This window comes from Mycteria americana, chromosome 4, assembly GCF_035582795.1.
Source record: "Mycteria americana isolate JAX WOST 10 ecotype Jacksonville Zoo and Gardens chromosome 4, USCA_MyAme_1.0, whole genome shotgun sequence".
Classification (NCBI taxonomy): Eukaryota; Metazoa; Chordata; class Aves; order Ciconiiformes; family Ciconiidae; genus Mycteria; species Mycteria americana.
In genome coordinates, this window is record NC_134368.1 from 26,879,004 (window position 1) to 26,894,844 (window position 15,841).

General features: G+C 40.4%; 2 protein-coding genes across 9 annotated transcripts in view; one reads left to right on the plus strand and one right to left on the minus strand.

Annotated features, from left to right (window-relative positions):
- Positions 1-4,364, plus strand: part of WDR19 (WD repeat domain 19) — a 49,284-nt gene extending 44,920 nt beyond the window's left edge. For all 6 annotated transcript variants that reach the window (XM_075499941.1, XM_075499942.1, XM_075499943.1 and 3 more), the window contains 4 exons: positions 454-577; positions 2,384-2,460; positions 3,211-3,331; positions 4,172-4,364. In XM_075499941.1, the coding sequence (XP_075356056.1) occupies positions 454-577; positions 2,384-2,460; positions 3,211-3,325 (316 nt within the window). In that variant the 3' untranslated portion in view covers positions 3,326-3,331; positions 4,172-4,364. The remainder of the gene's footprint in view (positions 1-453; positions 578-2,383; positions 2,461-3,210; positions 3,332-4,171) is intronic.
- A 519-nt stretch (positions 4,365-4,883) lies between these two features.
- The window catches only part of RFC1 (replication factor C subunit 1), a 45,067-nt gene continuing 34,109 nt past the window's right edge, over positions 4,884-15,841 (minus strand). For 2 of the 3 annotated variants that reach the window (XM_075499948.1, XM_075499947.1), the window contains 13 exons: positions 15,123-15,519; positions 14,041-14,150; positions 12,307-12,421; positions 11,749-11,837; positions 10,559-10,696; positions 10,021-10,116; positions 9,744-9,842; positions 9,147-9,301; positions 8,913-9,030; positions 7,784-7,929; positions 7,107-7,320; positions 5,860-6,048; positions 4,884-5,291 (listed from right to left, as the gene is read on the minus strand). In XM_075499948.1, the coding sequence (XP_075356063.1) occupies positions 5,196-5,291; positions 5,860-6,048; positions 7,107-7,320; positions 7,784-7,929; positions 8,913-9,030; positions 9,147-9,301; positions 9,744-9,842; positions 10,021-10,116; positions 10,559-10,696; positions 11,749-11,837; positions 12,307-12,421; positions 14,041-14,150; positions 15,123-15,519 (1,962 nt within the window). In that variant the 3' untranslated portion in view covers positions 4,884-5,195. Of the gene's footprint in view, positions 5,292-5,859; positions 6,049-7,106; positions 7,321-7,783; positions 7,930-8,760; positions 8,811-8,875; positions 9,031-9,146; positions 9,302-9,743; positions 9,843-10,020; positions 10,117-10,558; positions 10,697-11,748; positions 11,838-12,306; positions 12,422-14,040; positions 14,151-15,122; positions 15,520-15,841 lie in introns of those variants that run through there. The other variant, XM_075499949.1, reaches the window with a different exon arrangement.

Genomic DNA, 15,841 nt, shown 5'->3' on the forward strand with positions numbered 1-15,841 from the left:
CTGACAGATACGTGGATGAAAACAAGGCTGTGAAAGGCAGAGTTACAAGCTGTATAGTCCTACCAGGATGCCAGTTTTATGTCATTACTTCAATTCTTTGTGGTCACTCCTGTCATAGAAAAATGCTGAAATGGAGAAACCACACCTTTATATTCTATACGTATACATACAGAGTTTTGAAGGCTTTCAAAGTATTATGATCTGTTACAGCTTTAAAAAGGTGGCATTGTTTCAAACTAAATGGAAAATAACCTGTTTCTGAGTTTACATAATTGTGATGAAGCTTGGTTGATAGTTAAAAGGAATTATCTGGTAGCATATAAAACAGCAACTGGAAGCTATGCAAATAACTCAAAGGAAAAACACTTGCTAAATATGAAAGGCATTGTAAAACATCTTTGTTCAAGTTCAAAGCGCTTGAGGTTTTTAATCACATTTATATCTTATTTCTAGACGTCCAGACACAACAGAGGCAGAGGAGCCAACAACAGCCTGTCCATATTGTGCATTCCAGCTCCCAGAGTGTGAACTTTTGTGTCCTGGCTGTAAAAACAGTCTCCCCTACTGTATTGCAACTGTGAGTGTCTGCAGTGTGAGAATGAACACAAAGCTTTTCTTTCCTTCTACAGATAAGTTCATCTGAACATCTCTGGTTTGCTAGTAGATTCAAACTACACGTTCTTGTGGGTTTGTTGGTTGGGATTTTTTCCAGGCTGTTACCAAAACAGTAAAAAAAACATTCAGTTGTCTTTAACTATCATAGGGTGTCCTTAGTTGCCACCTACAAGTTGCAGGCACTTAAGGGTAGCGGTAAAATCATGAAGTGGCTCTGGAAGACTTCAGCTTCCTGAGAAGGCAGGGTGTGCACCAGGACTGCCCTGAACACCCAGCACGCGTGCATTCGGTGCAGTTGGTGCGCTTGGGAGAACACAGACAGGATTGTGCTGCTGGTGCTGGTGGTTCCCAGCCCAGCCCTTTGCTCAGCTGCTCCAGTGTGCAGAGCAATAGTGGCATGGATGGAAGTCCCTGTATCTTCTTCTGTGCACTGGAGCTTGTGGAGGGCACAGCTCTCCTCCCCTAAACTCTAGGCTGCCAAGATTTCAAATTAAAAAAAACACTCTTCAAAAATCTGTGTTGGGGAATGCCCAGAACGTAACAGAATTTTTAGGCACTTCCAAGGTTAAGTAATAGTTCAGCCAGTGACCTCAGCATTTCTTACATTACTGCTCCTTACAGAAATGAGAAGTTCATTTTTGTTTCAGGACACTTCAGAGTGTACTGAAAAGGTACGGCTGGGGTACGTTTCCCAGTGGAAGAGTCATGCATCCCACTGTTACCAGCATCGGTACAAAATCTTTATACTGAGGTTAGCTACTGTATAACTAACACTTCATTTTTATTAGGTTCAAGTGATTTAGAATTACAGAAAAATCAACATTTACTTGAGCAGGAATCAAATGTTGGAGTTAACATTCTTTATTAAAACTAAAGAATTAAGTCTTACAAAAAATATTAATAGCAACTATCTATTTTTTTACTCTATTGGTTTAGCAGAGTAAGATGACCAGTATATTTCAGAAGGATTATCTTAAGGGAAAAACCCAAGGCTTTTATGAGCCAAACATAATGTACATATTCATCTATATTTCACCTTATTTATTTGCTCCATCTTGGTTATAGTTCATTTACATCACAGGTATTTGTAACATCATTAGGAATGCAGCATTTTCAAATATCTTACTAGAGTCAGTGTCAACACAGTCTACTGTTGCACATTGTATTAGAGCATAAATCTCTCAATACAGTTCAAGGTGCTGTTGCATTTTTATAGTATTGAAAAGGTACATATAAATTCTATCAAAAGCAAACTAGTAAACCATACCAAAACAGAGAAAATAATTTCTGTGTAAAGAGGCGAGTGCCAGGCAGTCAGTATGCTCACAAACTTGACAGCATTGAATGTGACCTCCTGGGCTCAGGTGATGTGGCTTTGGGGGCATTTTTTGAATATCATATGCAACACCAAAAATGCCTGTAGATTTATGTACATCTCTAGACATAGACCTACAGATAACATTCCAGAATTGCCAAACTATAAGAATTTTAAAAGTTGTAATTCAATGCATTCTTCGATTTCCTTTTACAAAAAGAGGAATGCAAATTATAATAAAAACACTGCAGCTCACCGAGAGCTCCTTTTCTAGTTACAGAATTTATACAGTAATCAGACAACAGTAACACTATTATGGCTTTAGTTTTTTAATTCCTCAAGATCTTTAGAACTCAGTTGCTGAGACTTTTTCACAATAACATGTACAAAACTAAATGCCCAATGTACTAGGAGAGCACATGCCATCTAACTACTCGTGGCTTTTACATGCAGGGTCGGCATATGGTCCGAGATGACTGGACAGTCTGCCCACACTGTGACTTTCCTGCCCTCTATTCAGAATTCAAGAAGTAAGTTGGTATTTTTTTTTCTATTGCAGGATTCCAATGTTTGTTCATATTTTAGCAGCAAACTATTTCATGTGGTACTAAAAAACATGTAACATCGGGGGGGGGGGGGGTGGAGAGGAATCCCCCTTACTTGGTAGTTTATCTAACATACTCGCAGAACAGTGCTTCGAAGTGGACCAAAAGCGATGGTAAAGAGAGAACTCAGCCAGAGCTGCAGAGCTCCAGCAACAGGAACAGTAGTGAAGATGGATGGGGGGGCTTGTGTAAGTTCTCAGCTCCTTCCAGGAAGAAGACCTGATATGGGGGGGCAGAAACACAGGCACAGCAGCAGTCACCAAAACAAACAAAACACACAGTATTGGGTGCAGGCTAAGGCAGCAATCATCTCTTGTCCCCAATAATCATCTGTGTGAGAAGGGGATGGGATAGCTCTGTTCAGATGTCAGGAATTGCAAAGCTGCAGAAACTTCACCTTCCAGCCCAAGCTCCTTTGTATATGTTTTAATTGCCAACTATTTCCTCATGCCGTTGCAAACAGCAGCAGCGTTCCTGGTGTGATGTTGGTTCTCAAATGTTAAAAACAAACCAACCAACCTTTGCTCTGCCTAGACAGAAGGTGCTGTTGCTCTGGTCTGTATTTGTTACACAGCATAGGTCAGAACTTTGCTCTATGCTTTCTGCCTCAGGCCCAACTGTTCCTTTGAAAACATTAGAATTATCATTTGACCAGTCACCCTTCTTTTAAAACAGCATGTTACAGACTGAAAACATATGTCCAATGTGTTCTGAAAGGATTAACGTTGTTCATCTTAAGAAAACAAACGATTGCACACAGTACCTCAAACCAGAAGATGGGGACCAATAAATGCAGGTATGTGCTAGAGCCTGTATTTTTTACTTAACAGGGCTCATTCTAGAAGACATCAGGAGCTTTTCCCAGCAAGGGAAATGCAGTGTTCAAGAATCTAACTTACAGCCTGGGTGTATGCCTCAGCTAACTGAAGCTCAGCTGTATCCCCTATTTGCCCTCAGGCATGCAAACACCAGTAGGTTTTGCTACTGCAAGTAACATGGTTGTTAAATCATTCCAGTTCAGAGGCTTTAAACCAGTTTACCTCTATGATCACTTATCCTCTGCAACATGGTCTGGTTTGGAATATGTTCCTGAATACCAGTTGTGCTTTAGTAGCACACAGGGAACAGTTTGAAGATCTCAGCATCATCAAATCCTTCTACAGATCTACCAACAAGTGTTTAAGCGTAGGAAGAGAGAGACACGCTGTCTGGAAGGAGCAGATCTAAAATGCAGGTTACATGATCTTAGCTTCTATGTTTAACAGAATATAAGAACATGTCACAGGATAACAGCAACACAGTATTGGCTTGAAATACTCGTATTTCAAAGAATGAGACCCCTCTGGCTGTAGCACACACTTAGATCCAAGACTTCAGTTTTGTTAAAGGAATGGTAACTGAAAATGAGTTAGCAGTTTCTCTGTAATTGTGACATTTGAAGGCAGATTTACGAGTGGAAACACCTTTAGTGAAAACTTTGAAATGTACAAGTGATACTATAAAATTATATATACCACAATAACCTTATTTTTGTAATTTTTTTTTCCAGTCTGAGAAAACCTTGCTATCTGAGAAAAGTTTGCTATCACAGTCTTTACATCTTGAGATATGACTAACTGCCTCTCTTTATTTTCAGAACTGCATGTGCTGTCTTGGCAAGCAGCAAGGAAGGCTCTATCACTACATTACACATCTTTTCCCCACTAGGATTTAATAACAACCACCATGTCATTTCTATTTTGTGATAGCCTGTAAATATTTAGCTTTTGATAAATTTTGTACTTTGATTTATTATAGTAATAAAACTGATTGATAATTCTTCTTACCAAGAAAAATTTGCATTTTATTTGCACCAAAGACAAACCAAGGGGCATTCTGTGTTACGTGAGTGGCAAACAAATAACCCCTAGTGTTCTCTCTTCCAGATCAGGTCTGAACTTTTATGACTATTTTCTCTTATATGTTTCTTTTCTTACTCTTTAAGTGTTCCTTTCTGGTTTTGATTAAAGATACAACTCATAAGCACAGGCTCCTCAAGTTTTGGAACCAAATCCCTCACTGCTTTTCTGTGTCTTTAACTGAGCAAAAGGGAAGTTGTAAGAAAAGAATGTAACCACATCCTGTACATGCAGGAAAGCCAGAACCTTGGAAGTAAAGGGAAGGAGACAGACAGAACACTCCATGAACTTAGCCAAAATTTTAAGAGACTCCTGTGAAACCTTTTATTGTAATTTTATACACTGCTTAATTTCTATAATGTACAAATACGCAATTTAGGTTTGGGGGTTCTTTTGCATCATGTACTATTTACAAGAGTTCACCACATAATATCAGGGGACTTATTTAAAAAAAAAAAAAAAAAAGTGAAGCCCTAGGAAGACTTGGCATAAGTGCCAGGTAACTAAGCATCACATTTTCATCATGTTCATGCACCCTGGTGTTCATTGTACAAGGATATTTATAGCTTGTAACGTTGTAGCACGTTAAGAGTAAGTACACAGCACTGCATAGTGAGAGAGTACAGTAGCTACATCACCTCTATAAGAGGAGCACTTTCAATGCACTGGTTCTACTTCCCCAGCTCTGTCACTGGATCTGTCTCATGTTCTGGCCAGAAGTTAGATAAGCAAAGCTGCATCCAGAGCAAGATTTTATTCTGTTTAATGTCTTGTTTTCTCTTTTCTTTTCCCTTCTTTTTTTGTTGTTTCTTCATTTTTCTCTCTTTTTGGCAGCTTGGAAGACTTTGCCTTTTTTTGCTACAAACAGAACATAGTTAGTTTAAAACTCAACTGCAACCTGACAAAAGCATAAGACAAAATGCAATCAGTGTTAAAAGAAAAAGCCATCTCTTCTCTTCTCCTCCCTTTCAAGTACCCAGTTTTTAAATGCCATGGAGAATACAGACTCTACGATGTTCAGTCTTAAGGGCTGACCACAGTTCTCCAATTTGGTGATCTGTACACAGGGTATTACTGGAATTGCCGCCTGTGACAACCACAAGCCAAGGCCTGTGGCTGCTCCTTGCCCATGGCACCATCCCCACCAACACCTAAAATATTACTAAGGTTTGCAATTGGATGCAGTATTCATGAGTTTACAGTGATGTCTCGCTTTGGTCCAACATTCAAGCAGAAGACAGTGGATAGAAATCACTTGGACTTTTTCACACTACCACTAGTTAAGAATTTAAAAGTTGAGAGATAGTGTATTTTATATCTACTATGATTTTTGTTTTTAAATTCAGATGATGTTACAAGTCCCAGAAAGGTAACTTAAGAGGAAACAGTTTAGTGTGGTAGTTTAACACTGAGGAAGCTAAGTCACCTTAATCATTGCATCACTTTCAACAGTATCTTGCTCATCCTCAGACTGGATCTCTTCCACATTCAGGTCTTCATTCAGTTCTAAGGTCACCGCAGATCCTGACTGCCTTTTAGATAACTTGGCAGAATTAAGTGAATATGGAGTCAGATGTGCCTCCTTGTTATAGGCACGTGTAAAAGCTGCTTTGACCTGTTAGGTTGAAAGAAAACACTGAGTATCAGCTTAGGAACTGTATATTGTTAGCTAACCAACTCTTGGCTAGAGATTCCACATCATCTTTCCTTTGGGAAGATGTGACGAAAGATGTGTAGAAGAGGACACAGAAAGCACCTAAGAGCTGTATGGTGAAGGCTGATTTTAAGCGAGTCCCACATAATCCTCAAACAGAGTGTGCATCTTCAGATGCTTTGAACTTGGGCCTCCAATAATTTCAGCACTGTTGTTCTGTTCCAAGTTGCTTACACCAAAGCCACCCTCAGCAGCACTGAACACCTGCCACACTGGAGCAGCGTATTCAGACTAGGGTTGGACACCCAATAGCAGCATACGTTTCGTTATCAGCAGAGAAGATTCTTCTCTTTCCCTGAGCACTTGACCTGGGATGGTTCAGATCTCACACCTGCCTCATTTGTAGCAGGGACTTGAGCTTAAGCTCACCTTGTACCAGATGAGGGTCCCAGCCACTGAAGTGGACTAGCTGGATCCTGGAGGAGCGCCACACAAAGTCCCCCCAGGTCTGGCAGTTGAGGCTAGATGGACTGTGAAAGATGCAAGCTGCAAGCCAGCCTCCTAATTCAGTGCCCACACCATAACGAATACCGTAACGAATGTGCATCCCTCCTGCTTTGCACAGTGGTAAGAAAGGCAGTGCTATGCATGAAGGCGATACAGCTTATAGCCAGGAGCTTGCTTGTAGAAAGGTACTGGCTTTCCCTGTCCCTTCTGTGTTTCGCTTCTGTGCCCCAGACACAGCTGACTCCCAGTGATCCTTTACACCAGGAACAATGGGTATAAGACTGCTGAATGAAGCACAGCCTGACTATCTTTCAGGACGTACCCCTAAATCCTTCAGTAGTATGTTTGACAGCTGGTTTGCTAAGACTACCATTAATTAAATTACAGTTAATAAAATTGTTCATTTGCAGCTACACCAGCCTTCCAGCAGCACATCCACACCACAGCTATGATTCTAGGATTTCTTTTTAAAGATACAGAAGAAAAGGGAAAAATTCACTAGTGAATTTTACCTTGGGATCCAGCTTTGAAAAAGGACTGGGTTTGCCTCCCCATGTGCTTATTTCCATGATATTTTCAATATCTTCTTTCATCAAGCAGTAAGAGTCCAGGAACGTTATAGCTTCTTGTACACCATCTGCTCCAAAGTCTTTCAAGGGCTGGACAAGTCCATCCCGCAAATACGACAAATACTCCATGTTTACTGTCCTCTTGCATGTCTGGGTTCTTTGTCAAATTGAAAGTAGTAAGTAAATCTGTACAACCACCACCGCTCACTTCTAAACACAAGCAACCTGTAGGCAGGCCCTCAGCAAATGGCCAATCAACTGCCTTAAGAGTTAACTGCAAGCTGTACTGTGCCATTCCTTTTGCCATACCTGCATTAGGGATAACTGATGCAAGGTATTCAAACACCGAGCAGTCTGGGAAAACACATACCTAACTGAGAAACAACAACTTCAGGGGAAAAAAAAAGTTGCAGTAATGCTGACTATACTAAAAGTGTTTGCAGTCTGATTGTTGTCCAGATTAAGTGCTAAGGAAGCGTCACCAACAACATACGAGGATATTCACAGAATACACACTTAAGTTTGTACCAAGCACAGCAAGGAATTAATGGCAGGAAATGAACTACATGAGAACTAAGTATCCATGTCAACACAAATCAGAAGAGGAATGTCAGTACTACCTGAGACTCATGTGCATTGCCAGTTCTTGAATGATTCGGTCATGTTTGCCTGCAGATGAAAATTTCCCCAGCCAGCTGGGGAAGACAGGAAACTGGGACATGTGACCTCTCATCAGCTCCCCTGGGAGAACACTTGCATAAATAGCCTGAAAAAGGAACACACACGCCAAACTCAAATCATAATGAATTAGTCTCACTGATGCCACGACATACTACCTTACTTGTCTGCATGAAAGGGGATAATGAACATAGTTCCACAGTGGAAACAGCTCATTTTAAGAGAACTCCTTCGTGGTTGCTTGTTTCTGTTCGACCCCTTTTAGGCTACAGCTTCATCTCTTGTACCACCCTACTTGTTAACCATGTTCTAAAATATCTGTGAAATTATCTGGATTTTAAAAAAAACAAAACAAAAAAAAACAAAAAACCACCACACAACAAAAACACAAAAAACACCCTCTGTTCATTTCTCATTTGAGTGTGCAGTCAAACAGCTGACTTCACACAAACAAGTGCTGTAGTCTCCAGCAGATGGACATGGTGAAGGAGACATTTCCAAAGAACACCACGAATCTACCTAAACTCAGCTAGCGAAGTTCCTAAGCAACTTATCTGCCCGGACCTGCTCTAAGCAGGGGGGGTGGACTAGATGACCTCCAGAGGTCCGCTCCAACTTAATCTACGATACATTCTCTGATGCCAGTCATAATCGTTTAAGCACAAGTCTTGTCAATGTTTCAGTGATCATTAAAAAAAAGTACAGCGATGAAGGTTCAGTCCTCTGTGCTTTAGGAGAAATACTGGCCTGGTGAGAGGCTGGGATAGGAAGCACATAAATAAGACAGAGTAGGTTTGTAACTGCACATTGGAAGTGATACGTACCATGTGCTCCTATGCTTCATAAAGACGGTTCAAGCTTTTCAAAGTTTCAGAAGACTTCATTTCATGATACAGCGTGGGTTCAACAATATCAATATGGGAAACTGCTCTACTCACCAGCAGAACAGAATACTACATGAAGTATGAACTATATACTGCTCATAAAATTATACTGAAACATCAGTTTCAAGGGATCAGTCTTTTACACTAGACATCCATAAAGCACATAAAATGAGTGGTAAGTGCTCACCTGTGTCGGAAGAAGGTTCCAGTTTTGCTTGCTACGAATCTGTTTGTCCACTATATCACCATCACATATACTATCAGCTGCTCTACTCAAGAGCACCAAGTGCTTTTTCAGATTTCCTCTGGAAAAAAACCAAAGTTGATTGTATTACAAAGCAGAAATATCCAGATAGGTTTTAGTCTAGTTTTACTCCCTGACACAAAAGCCTATGTCAATTTAGGGTATGGAGTAACTCACCCAGCAGCAGCTGGTTTCACATGTACATAGTTCTCTTGGACAAAGAGAGGTGCTAGGGAATAATCATGGAAGAAAAGATCCGATTTGTCTATAAGAGACATACGAGAAGCCTCCTCTCCAGTAGCAAAAACCTTCCGGACAACATCAAAAGGGCCCTAAGTAAATGATATTTCAAAAAGTCAGTGAGTTGCGGGTCAACACAAACAGTAAGACACAGCACAGTATCAACAAAATTACTTTAGTGATGGTACCCCACAATATCTAGACTCATCAGTACAAGTTCAATGTTCAGTATTTCCTTCCTATTGCTTTACCAGTTTAAAGAATTGAGTTTTACTTCTGATATTAAGGGAATTATCTCCTAAATAGAGGACTCAGGGTGAACAGTAGGAGCTTCATAATTGCATCTTACTTAAGAGACCAGTACATCAAAATATATACTCAGTCCTGGATTTACTGCTCTTCAACTATTTGTAGCAAGTTTGACAGCTCCCTGCATCTAGGCTATCAGTGCTTTAGTTCAGAAGACACTTATAAAGCCTACCGATTATATCAGATTATAGGACAGTAAAAGCCAATCCAGTATTTTACACTTACCAGTTTGATATCCTTTTTGGCTCTTTTGCCATCCATTTTAGCCTCATCATAAGTCAACGATTTATCTTTTGCACACCACATATTAAGATTATGTAAAACCTAAAGAACAAAATAGACAAGTTGGTAGCATAATAGTATTTAAATGGAAGACTCGAGCAGAAAACAGCCTAATCTCTTACACATAAAAATAATAATACTGTTCAAATACTACACTGAAGTCAAGGACTTGTACATGACGTGCTCTCTGAATGGACACTGATGCTGAATTGGCACTGACCTGTCTGATGTCCTGATTTGCTGCCAGGATTATCTCTTGCATAGCAGGTGGTGGAATTTTTAAACCTTCTTTAAATGCAATAGACATCATGGCACCCTGTAATACACACAATTGAGAAATTGTCACTAGAGAATTCCTATGAATTCTTCCCCCTACAGAACACATTGACACATCTATTGAAAGAGTGTTACTGTATTTTTCTAGGTTTCTGTAAAGCACATATGTTTATGAGAGAAAATTTGAATTATAAGTCATCCCTTGTCGTTGGTGTAAAAAAAAAAAAAAGCCCATGATCATTTTAAAAAAAAAAAAAATCTTTGGATATATTTAGGATCGACTTCTGAATCTGAAAGGCTTTGGGATACTCCATTCTTTGGGAAGAAAAACTCAGACAACCCATTTTGAAAAGCAGAGTAACTCACTGAGGTGATCCATTAAGTTTTAAGTTGCATTTCCAATTCTGTATGAATTCTGCCACATGAAGACAGAAGTTACTGATGGTAATTCAGTGCAGTCCATACAGCCACAGCCTTCTTACCTTAATCTGTTCTAGACGAGGTCTCTGAAAACGAAGATCAAAACAGTAGTGGACCAAGGAACGAATTTTAGGATGGTTGCGATCATTACACATACAGATGATGGGTATCTTTGTGTGTCTAATCAAACCAATCAACTCCTGTGATTTAAACGCATTACAACAATTACATTAGATATCTCAGAGAATGATTAAAATGTCATAGCAAGCAGCATTAGTCCCTGCCTTAAATCAGATCCTTGACAGATGCCCAAGTCTATAAAACTGCTCCTACTGTAATCATGTTTCTACACAGGGAAAATCTAGCCCCTCTCCTACTTTTTTCACTTGCTATTCTATTCAGCTGCAATAAATCTGCTGTCTACCCACTTCCACTATCCACTTCTAGAAATCATGTTTGGGTTGTTCTTCATGAAGCAATGAAGATCAATACCCCAGAGTAGAGCTGTCCACCTGCAGAACTAGATTCATTTGTCCAACGGCCAGTTTGACCTGGCCTATGTCCAGAGGGAGCACGTGTTCCTGACTGCACCCTGCCACAAACAACAAAGAAGCAGGAAGTAAAAAGATCAGCTCTTCCCTGTCCAAAGAGCTCAACCCTCAGCCTTCCGCATTATTAGGCTTACCAGAACAAACTTTGCCTGCTCTAATGAAGATGAAATTCAGTTCAATCTCATATTCCTGCAATGTAAACGTCTGCATCTGAGCTAAAGATCTGTATGCCCTTTATTGTCAAAGTATTGCATGTTACCATAGGAATCTTCAGAAGCTGAAACTGGAGCTGCTAAGAAGAACAAAGTATAATACTACCTATGCCACATTGTTTATTCAGTGTTACTGCCTCCTGAAGAGAGCAACTGTCCCAGTCAGATTACAAACCTCCCACTGCAGGTAGATGTCAGCTGCAGAGAACTTAAGATAAATTCACCTGTCCGGGAATAAACATCTAAAGCGCACATACCCAAGTTTGTCACTCCAGGTTTCTTTTACAGAAGTATCCCTTTTCCCCCTCTACCAATGCATAATTCTTCTTACACAAAGACAGACTTCTAAAATAGGTCAGATAAACTGCACTCTACAGAGACTTTCTATGGACCATGGGTTGAGGACTGTAGACTGGCTTGAAATATTTTGTGCTATATATGGTATGCACTCTTAGCAATGGCATTAGCTAGTAACTATAGCAGTTTCACCTGAATCCCTCCTCTGTCTTCATTGCCTGCCATACCATCCACTTCATCCATGATCAATACATGTTTCCCGCTAACTGATGAGGATGTGCCTGAAAATGAATATGGACAAGAAAATGAGATGGGAATAAAATAGGGTCTTGCTCAGAGTTTTACCCAATGCTTTTAAAGTTAGGTAAGCCCATCCTGGACAGCTGAGGTGGTGGTGAACTTCTTGCTCTGCCACTTGATCACATGAATCTACATTCAGAGAACAGAACTGACTATAACACCTTGGGTCATCTTCCAAGAAACAAGTCCCATGCAACAGGAGAGCAACTGCAGAGTTCCGAGTAGTTTGTGCCTATTAACAACTGATCCTACTGATAGCAAGATTTAATTCTACAACTGAAGATGAAATAAAACAGCTTACTAAATGAAGCCATCCCTATTAGAGCTGGATCCCTCCACATGGTGAGCAAGTTAAATTCCTAACACTGTTGTGTAATAAGGAAGCTCTGTCCCTCCTGTAATAGGACTCTCAAACACAACAAAAAATCCTCCTTCAAACTATAAACATACCAGAACAGAAGTCTTTGATGCTGGTGTTGTTAAGCGATTCAGCAACTATTTCCTTTAGACTGTTCTTACTGCGAGTGTCACTAGCATTCAGCTCCACGTAGCTATACCCCAGTTCCTAGTCCAAACACAAAAACCACGCAAAAAATGAGAACACAGGTCAGTGAAAGAGTATATGCATACTCAGAATTAGAAACAGTATTTCAGAGTTCCAGAAGAAAGCTCTTAAAACACCATTTTCACATATAAATTGTGGCTTTGATTCCTTTCTCTCCTTATACTCCTTTTCTCTCACACTCCAAAAATATTTATAGCCAGACACGGAACAGATATGCCCAAGAGAGAACATTTTGGGGGGCAGGGGGGAAGTCAGCAGCACAGATTTAGTTCTGAAGGATTAACAGAACTGCCACCAGGGACAGAAACAGAACTATACGCCAAGCCTGGCTAAGTTCCATGGTATTTCCAGCTGCATATTAGAGTCTTACGCACAAATAGTCAGGACAAGAAACACGCCACATCCCTCTGAAAGCTGAAGGAAAGAGAAGCTTTTAACTAACAGCTAGGAAACACACAGCTCCCCCAGCAGTCCCTAACACTTCAGAATGGGGCTGGGCTGCACGTCAGTCCTGAGAGAACTTAACCCAGCTGCTCCTTTATCAGCAAACTCCCCTGCCAGGGGCATGCCACGGCACTGCAGCGAGCTGCACACAGCTTTGTTCTTGCAACTTGAACAACCCAGTTTGGTTGGCTGCTCCTGTGGAGTATAGTGAAATGCTCTGCAGAGACCTGAAGCAGCTGTGAGCAAGCTAGGTTGGAAACTAGAAGCAGAAAAGACCATGCCAGTGCAGAAAGGAGCACAAATCAGCACATCCAGCTTCTCTGCAGGTCTAGTTTTGGGTGCAGCATCAGCTTGTTGCTGCAAAGCTCTAAGGCGGGGTGGGGGGAGATTGCGAGTTACTCTATACAACTCGGATATCGAGGCAAGCAATCACTCCTTCCCAGCACGAAGATCACGTAGCTGACAATAGTTCTCAACTCTTCCAAGCTGGTAGTATCCTATTCTAAGAAAGTTTTTGCAAGTCAAAGAAGAAAAATAATCTGTAACTTGTTACAACACCACTATTAGTAAGTTAGCTTCAATGGTATTTCTACAGTATGGAGTTCTCAGCTGATTCTCATGACAAAGTTAGTGGAACACAGTGTTCCAGTAAGTTAGGAAAAAACGATTTGTAAATTCAGATTGAGAAATGGAAACATGGGCCTGTCAACTTCTCTCATCCTAAAGTAGTATTTGAATTTAGAATTAGTCTGGGAAGGGCATCTTTGTTAGATACATAAAAACCATGACCAAGTCTGTCATAGGAACTCTCAAAAACCTTGCCAGAATTCAACTCCCACTAAATTTAGTGCAAATACTCTCTGACTTGTAAACTAGTGCTGAACACTCACAATTTTTGAAAACCATTTCCAATTGTTCAACATACTGCGATATGTTTCTTCTCAATATAACAGAAAGAAACGCAGACACCCATTGCTATATTCTCACCCCAGACCTGATAAAGGTATCTAAACATCCACATATTTTCACCTGTAACCCTGTTCTGAGCAGGTGGAACTAGGCTGGGAGCAGACCCTGGTAATTTAGGGGATATCCACCTGCACAGTGTATCAGTATCCAGATAAAGCATCAATATATAACAAATAGTGCTGGAACAACTGTTAATACGAACTCACCTTACAAACTAAAGAAGCTGTAGTAGTTTTACCAACTCCAGGTGGACCAGAAAGTAATGCTGCTTTAAAACCAGTACCATCATCTTTGCCTCCAGTTTTATTGGTCTTTGCTATAAAAGAAGATTCCAGGTTTAACCTAGGTATGTATTACAAAATAAACTGCACACTTCATGTAAATCTTTAAAGGTATCAAGCATCACTGGAGTTTTTCCTCATCTAAGGCTTGATATGAAAAAAATGCATACACATCTGCATCCTAACCACTTGGGAAAAAGCTGTTTAAACCATCTTAGTTTAAGACTTGCAGTAACCTAAACTGAAAAATAGCAAAAACGCTATTAATGTAATACAATCATTTCCGCAATTTTCTCACAACCGCATCATTTAAAAAAAAAAAACAAACCACACAAAACAAAACACCCACAACAAACCAAACCAACACACACGCAGAAAAACCCCACTGCCCACTACCATAGCAGTGAAGCTTAAACACTATTTTAATCACAGAAAAAACTGTCTACAGGATGACACACTATACATGACAGGCTGCTTGCCAGGCAGAACCAGGACCTTAACAATTCATCTCTTGCCCATGCATGATGGAAGCCCTTTAGACACGTTGCTATCCTGTATTTTCACCACGTGTACAGACAGGTTAGCACTGGCCAACATTTCTCTTGGTGAGAAAGAATTCACTAGGCTGAATATGAGGCCATTTTTATATACATTACTGCTAGGTTATTTTGGTTTCTTTTGGAAAAATTCATGTTTAAGAGAATACCAACAAGACAAAAAAAAAAATCTTCAGTCACAGTTTGCTTTTCTGGTTTTGGGTTGGTTTGGGGGGGGGGAGGGGGCAGGGTGCAGGGCAGGGCAGTGGTGGTAAGCGAACAACTGCTTCAACAAAAAAAGAAAAAAAAAACTACTCAAGTTCAACTGCTGCTAAAAAACGCATCTGACTGCAGCCTCATTCCCGATTTCTAGAGTCGCTCTGCTATCTCAAAGGCCCTTATTGGTCCAGGAAACCAAGCAGTGTGACTGGCATGGAAGAACACAGAGAGTACTTTAACCGCGCTGGTCACCTTGTCCATCTTCTGAGGTATTCTTGTGCCAATTTCGGAGCCATCGGAGCAGTTTATTGGCACAGCTTTGCTCACCCTGCTGTCCAATTATTGCCTTGAGAGACACAGGCTTGTATTTATCTACCCATAGCAATCTCTCTGTTCCACCTTCATTAATCTCGGAGACCAAGTTCCCCTTGGGTTTTGGGGCTTCCTCCTTCTCCACAGTCTGCCGTTTAAAGTCCATAAGCTTTCGAACAGCAGTGGTTTCTTTCTTGACAGATTTGACGGTATCTCCTTTTTCAGGAGTAGATGTATATTTTTTGTTACCAGCTTCCCTTTTGAAGGGGCTAAAGTTCCTTTTTCCAGCTTCAGCTTTCTGTGGTGTCTTTTTAGGTCTTGACTCCGCTTTCTTTGCCTTAGGAAAATATAGGTAAGAAAATTAAAGGGAAATTCCAAAAACCCATACAGTAAACAAACATGCTGTCTTTGAACATATGTACAGGAGTGCTTAAGAAAGTAACAAAGCTTATGTATTGATAAAAAAAACTTCAAGAGCAGATAAAGAAATATTTCCCTCTGAAAAATAAACCACAGTTAAACACGATGCCACCTGGTTCTGTAGTACAACCCACAAAAGAGAGGCAGGAAACGTTCTGGTCATTCCAAGAGCAGTCCCCTTACTCACAAAGCCTGATGCAACATTAAAAAAAAAAAAAAAGGCAAACCTGACGACTGTC